Source organism: Taudactylus pleione, unplaced genomic scaffold, assembly GCF_031769625.1.
Source record: "Taudactylus pleione unplaced genomic scaffold, aTauple2 ptg001115l, whole genome shotgun sequence".
NCBI lineage: Eukaryota > Metazoa > Chordata > Amphibia > Anura > Myobatrachidae > Taudactylus > Taudactylus pleione.
This window is the reverse complement of record NW_028285516.1, coordinates 163,465-169,464: the sequence shown is the minus strand read 5'-3', so window position 1 is coordinate 169,464 and position 6,000 is coordinate 163,465. Positions and strand designations below refer to the sequence as shown.

Sequence of the window (6,000 nt, the reverse complement as noted above, 5' to 3'; positions counted from 1 at the left end):
TTTTATGGTGGGCTTCCGATGTCTATACCTATCGTAAGAGGGTTCCTCTGGAATTCTCCCTTTGCAGTGGCCACCATGCATGTGTAATCTGCAGACCAAGCAAGCGCAGGAGTCCCTGGAGCCCCTGTCCCTGCCGGTGCTCTTTAATACATCCTGGCGTTTATACTGCCCCCAGATCTCATTGCAAATGCGATTATTGATAAATGGTCCCCTTATTGATGAATTGCAACAATAGAAAATTTTCTGTCGCTGCAATAAGTGGCAATGGCAAATATGTTCCACCATCTGGTATTTTATAAACCTACCCCTATTATAAGAGAGACGTATGAAACAACTTAAGGCCCCCATACATCAGCAATTGATTGCAGCAATCGTGCAATTTGCAATCGATTGTGGCAATTCTGCAATCTGCAATCGATTGAAAAATGGAAGGATTTTTATACACAATCGATTGCAAATTTCACGATTGCTGCAATCAATTTCTGATGTATGGGGGACTTTATACAAAACATTTTCAACAGTAATTGACGTCAGCTGATGCAACGTTGCAAGAATACCAGGGCCTGAAAGGGTTAATCGGCCGCTAGCCAGATTCCAACATGGACGCTTTAGGGCACGTTCGCGCAGTGTCAGGTTTTTTTTTTCCCTTTTTCAAGATGGCCGCGCTGCTGCTGGATGACGTCAGACGCAGTCCGGTCCGCCTTGTGTTTGGTGTGTGTGCAGATGACGCTCGCATAGAGCCTTTGGGCGGGGCCGGTGAGGGGCTGCTGGAAAGTTTTGGATACAAGTTGGAGAGTTTTGGCGGCGAGAGGACCGGGACGTTCTCCATGAAGAAGAGAAAGGTGCGGATTCCCGGGCACCGCGTGACTGTGCCACGCTCTTGTACGGCTGATGCAGTGCCAGCCTGGCGTCAGAAGGGGTGCTGGACGGGGGATGGGCAGAGGGAAGGGTAATGGGCTCAGTCGGGTGCTGAATGTCGCTGGGTCTGCACTGTTGTTAGCTGTAGCTGAGTCACATAAATATATGACTGTGGGGTACTAGATTGCAATAGGCCACTGGATAAATGAGTGAGGGACGACAAGGATTTGGCAGTGGTTGGGGTTGTGTGTGTATACAAGTACAGATGCGACCAGTTACGTTGTTGCTAATCGCACCACAAGTGTGCGCACGCATCGCGCATGCCATTTCTTGCGCCTGCATACGGTACTGTGTGGCGTGCACTGCGACTGCACCATGCATTCCTATGGAGGTGTGGGTGCGATTTGCGGCAAGGAAATAGCTGGGCATATCTGGTGTAGTGTTTGGGTTGGTGGCGTACAATGATGAGTTGTAGGCAGCTGCGCAGAAGCAGCTAGGCATTGGAAAGCTCCATCTGGCGGCTGGCAACCATCGAATACCCACAATTCCATAGAAAAAGTTCTTCCATCGAATCAGGAACATCAATGGTTGCTGACCATCGGCTTCCAATGTCCATCCGTAGGACTCGGTAGGGAATTATGATTGTCAGTGGACAGTATATTAGCAGGTTGGGTATTAGATGTAGATTTACCCGATTGTACTAAATGTAGCGATTTATTGAGTACGGGGTAAAAATATGGTAGTGGGCTCCTAGAGGGTAATAGGGCCACTGGTTAAATGGGATGAGACAGTGCTTGAGTTGGTGGTACGGTAATAGACAAGGACAGGGCAGTGGCTGAGTTAGTGGTGGGGTAATAGACAAGGACAGGGCAGTGGCTGAGTTAGTGGTGGGGTAATAGACAAGGGCAGTGGCTGAGTTAGTGGTGGGGTATTAAACAAGGCAGGGACAGTGGTTAAATCAGTGGAAGGGTATTAGACAAGGATGGCGCAGTGATGGAGTTGATGGTGAGGTATTAAATCAGTGTCATTCACTGTTGATGGTGTGGTATGCAAAGTTGAGGTATTAGACGAGAATGGGGACGGTGTTGTCAAAGATGGGGTAGTGGTTGAGTGGGTGGGGTATTACATGAGGGTAGGGCAGTTGTTGAGTTGGTTGTGAAGTACAGTGTTTGTGTTGGTGGTGGGGAATTAGATGATGGTTTAGTTGGTGGTGGAATATTAGATGAAGATGAGCCAGTGGTTGAGTAAGTAGGGAGCATTATATTTTGACGGGCCAGTAGTTGAGTTGGTGGGATAATAGATGATTAGATGTGGATGGAGCAGTTGTTTGGTTGATAATAGGGTTTTTAATTGGGATGGGGCAGTTGAGTGAAAGGTATGGCATTTGAATAGTATGTGTAGCGGTTGAGCTGGTAGCATGTCTTCAGATGAGAGTAGGGCAATTGTTGAGTCTGGTGGGAATTTGATGAGGAAGGGCAAGTGGTTGATTTTGCAGTGCAGAATCAGATGCAGCAGTTGAGTGGGTGATGGGGCAGTTGGTGGTGTATTAAATGAGGATGGAATGGTGGTTGGGTTATTGGAGGAAACAATAGAACAGCAGATCAGCATAGAAGTTGGTGGGGTTGTTGAGGATGAGTCAGTGGTTCACAGTAATGGGGTTGTTAGATGAGGATGAGTTAGGGGGGGCATCCACTAGACGATTTTATCTCTGTCCAACCTCTTAACGATTTTCCCTTGTAGTTTCCCTTGAAATATGATCTTCCACTCTGAACAATTTGCAAAAGATCTAACAATAAACTATGTTGTTTTAATCTGTGATTGAGAGCTTTCAGCTATAGTGGGCAGATAGTGGTTCATCGTTTGATCGTTCAGCGTAAACGATGTGTAAATGATTTGTAAGCAATCAAGTGAAATTGACCTGCATGTTCAGTCGATGGAGGAGACGATCAAACGACCAGCGGGAGCGCACATCGTTAGAAACAATTACTGCACGATGTTTAAACGATTATCTAACGATTTTATCCTTATCGTTCAACTTTATCGTCAAGTGGATACCCCCCTTTAGTGGTTCACAGTTGGTGGAGTTGTTAGCTGAAGATGAGTCAGTTGGTGGGGTTGTTAGATGAGGATGAGTCAGTTGATGAGATGGTTTCGGGGTATTATCATATAAGAGGATGGAGAAGGCACTGTGGGGAAGGGCTAGCAGATCCGTCAGCACAGATATCTTTGGGGCTCTTTGTGTAGATGGAACCACACATGAGCTGGTTGGATATTTGGTGTACTAGTGCAGAAATTATATACTAATTAATTTATTAATTATGCATTAGGACATATACTGCTTGATCACAGGGTTTGAGTAGATCACAGGTTCTCAAACTCGTTCCTCGGGACCCCAAACAGTGCATGTTTTCCATGTCTCCACACTGAATAAAGTGAAATAATTAGCTCCACCTGTTGACCTTTTTAAAATGTGTCAGTGAGTAATGATTACACCTGTGGGTGACCTGCAAAACATGAACTGTGTGGGGTCATGAGGACCGAGTTTGAGAACCACTGCAGTAGATGTTAGAGCTGGTCTTTTGGCACACCAAGAGTTAAAAACAGTTCCAAGATCGTAGTATTAATCGCATAGTAATGTGATTCAGCATTTGGACAGTAATGTAATATTACAGATGTGTAACTTGCAGACAGGTACCGGTGTCTTTATTTGTGTTTTTTGCCTTCCTATTAGCATTTGGAGCAGGTGAAATCTAGCATGTGGGCTCTTTGCTAAGGCTGGGAGGGAGGGAGGGGAGCTCTATGACAAGTATGAAAGCTTCCATTGTAGGGAACCTTGAATGACCGTTAAATTTAGCTAGTGCTGAATGGACAGTGTAACCGCTGTCCTAACCTGAATCTCAGATGTGGTTGAACACTACACAGTTCTATTTAGGTGAATTAATTGATGTACCCTTTTCTCTCCTATAAGTATTCTGTTCTTTATATTTGGGCCTCTTTTTTTTTTTTCTCTCTATGGCAATTTACAATGAATACATCTCACAGTAAATACGACCTATATGGCTAAATGAAGAAAAAAACAAAACAAAAAAAAACAGCTTTGATGTACAAATCAGGGATCCCCTGATAGTGATGGCCATCGACATCAATACCATCGATGGCCGATTTTAAACCCTCAGTATAAATTGACGGTTTAGCCAAAGATGGCTTTAGTTATGCGCATGCGTACACTCTGGCTATCGGGCCACCAATGTTTACTCTCATCGGGCGGCAGCATCAGTGCCACACTATCGATGGCAAAACCATCGGTCATAGGCCATCGATGGTAACAAAATTGACGATGACCACCCCTATCTTCTGGTGATTTGACTACAGACTACCCAATTGCCCATGATGTTGAAAGTGTTAATAGCTTTCCTTTGTGTCCCATTTCTTACACCTGTTTTTAAGTTGCATTTGCAGTGTACCGTGTTTACGTGGCTGTATCTTAACATCGATTTACTGTTGTAATGAAAGGATTACTGCACATTGTACTATTTCTGTATTCCATGATTGATTCCTTTGATACTCGTATGCCTGGCGTTGCTCCTTGTATTTGCTTTAAACATTAAAAAAATGTAATGTATGAAAGAATGTTTGCAAATAACTTTCAGTAAAAGCATAGGGCCTGATTCAGAGCCACTCGTAAGCGGCAGCTCGTTCGCTCCGAGCGATGTTTGGCCAACTGCGCATGCGTACGGATCGTTACACGCATGCGCGAACCAGTCAGTGCGGTCGAAATTCATATGCTCGCAAAATAGCGAATGCCTGCTAATTTGAGTGACAGAATGAGGCGTATGTGGGTGGTAACAGGGGAAGGTGCTTGAAAACGGGGAGTGGAAATCCGATCGCAGGCGTGCTTAAAGGTCAAAACGGGCGTTTTAAGGGAGTGCATAATTAATCCAGCAGCGTCATTGACCACGTCACTTGGTTTTTTTTAACTCAGAACTGCTCGCAAAATAGTGGTTGAAAAAACCAACCACAAGAATAGCGAGCAGTTCATACGCTGGTCGATGTACTCGATTAATCTAATAAATAGCGGACATGACGTATGGTGCGAGCGGCCAGGGGGCGTATTTTCCAAATTTATGTTCGCATGTTTTGCTCGCTCGTTCAGACTTAGAGGCGTGAACAGACCGCAAAGTGCGAACGGTTCATTTGAATAGCCACCCCTTTTTAGAAAACGAACGACCGCAAATAGCGAGCGGTTCTGAATGAGGGCCATAGTCTGTTTCACAGAAAATAAATAAATTATTGTTTCCTGATATTAATGGACCCCTACTTAAGTATTTATTTTCTTTTGCTCTATAGTGTGTGTGAGTGACGTTCACATAAGTAGGATAGGGGCTTCATTTCTGATAGCCGTGGAACCACAATCTTCCTGTGCCAGTTTGACGGGAGCCTCGTGTATGTACTCTGTGCTGGTGGGGCACCCTGTTTCCTTTAATGTCTAACTCGGCCTGGGGCTTCTTGGATTCTCTCAACTTCATGACACCTGTCACCTGCTCCTTGCACACATAGTGAGAGATTCAGTTCTCCGTCCTGTGGCGCTGCAGTGGCTTCCTGTGCATATCGCGCTACAGTACCATCACTAATATTCATGAGCACCTCCTGTGGGGTGCGAGGGGAAAATGATCAATGTTACTGGCCATGAAGTGCAGACCCTTCCCGGAGGCACTTTGCACTCATCACATATTATTGAGTATACCCCACAGCCTCCTGCTCGCTTCAAACCTGTTCTGATCTTTATCAAACGGTTCTTAAGAAGTCACTTGGCACGATGGTTTGCGTACATCTCCGATGATGAGGGAACTGCGCGTGGACCCGTTCTACACATGTGCAGAACGGGTCCCTCTAGACTGCACGCGGTGCCCCATTTGGTGGTAGGGAAGGGGGTGGCGAATTGGGAAGGGGGTGGCGAATTGTGTTGCGAATTGTTACTTGTGCTCTGTTTTATTTTGGTTACTGTATTGTAATGTCATTTTCTGTGTACCTTGTACTCTACCTATGGAGCTGCGGACCACATGTGGCGCTCCTTTAAATAAAATATAGTAATAATAATAATGTAACGAATTGACCATTGCCAGCTCTCTTGGTAGGGAATGC

General features: G+C 45.2%; 1 protein-coding gene across 1 annotated transcript in view; it reads left to right on the top strand.

Annotated features, from left to right (window-relative positions):
- The first annotated feature begins 692 nt into the window (after positions 1 to 692).
- Positions 693 to 6,000, top strand: part of CUNH1orf174 (chromosome unknown C1orf174 homolog) — a 28,959-nt gene continuing 23,651 nt past the window's right edge. The window contains exon 1 of the mRNA XM_088461853.1: positions 693 to 842. Coding sequence (XP_088317979.1) covers positions 828 to 842 — 15 coding nt within the window. The 5' untranslated portion in view covers positions 693 to 827. The remainder of the gene's footprint in view (positions 843 to 6,000) is intronic.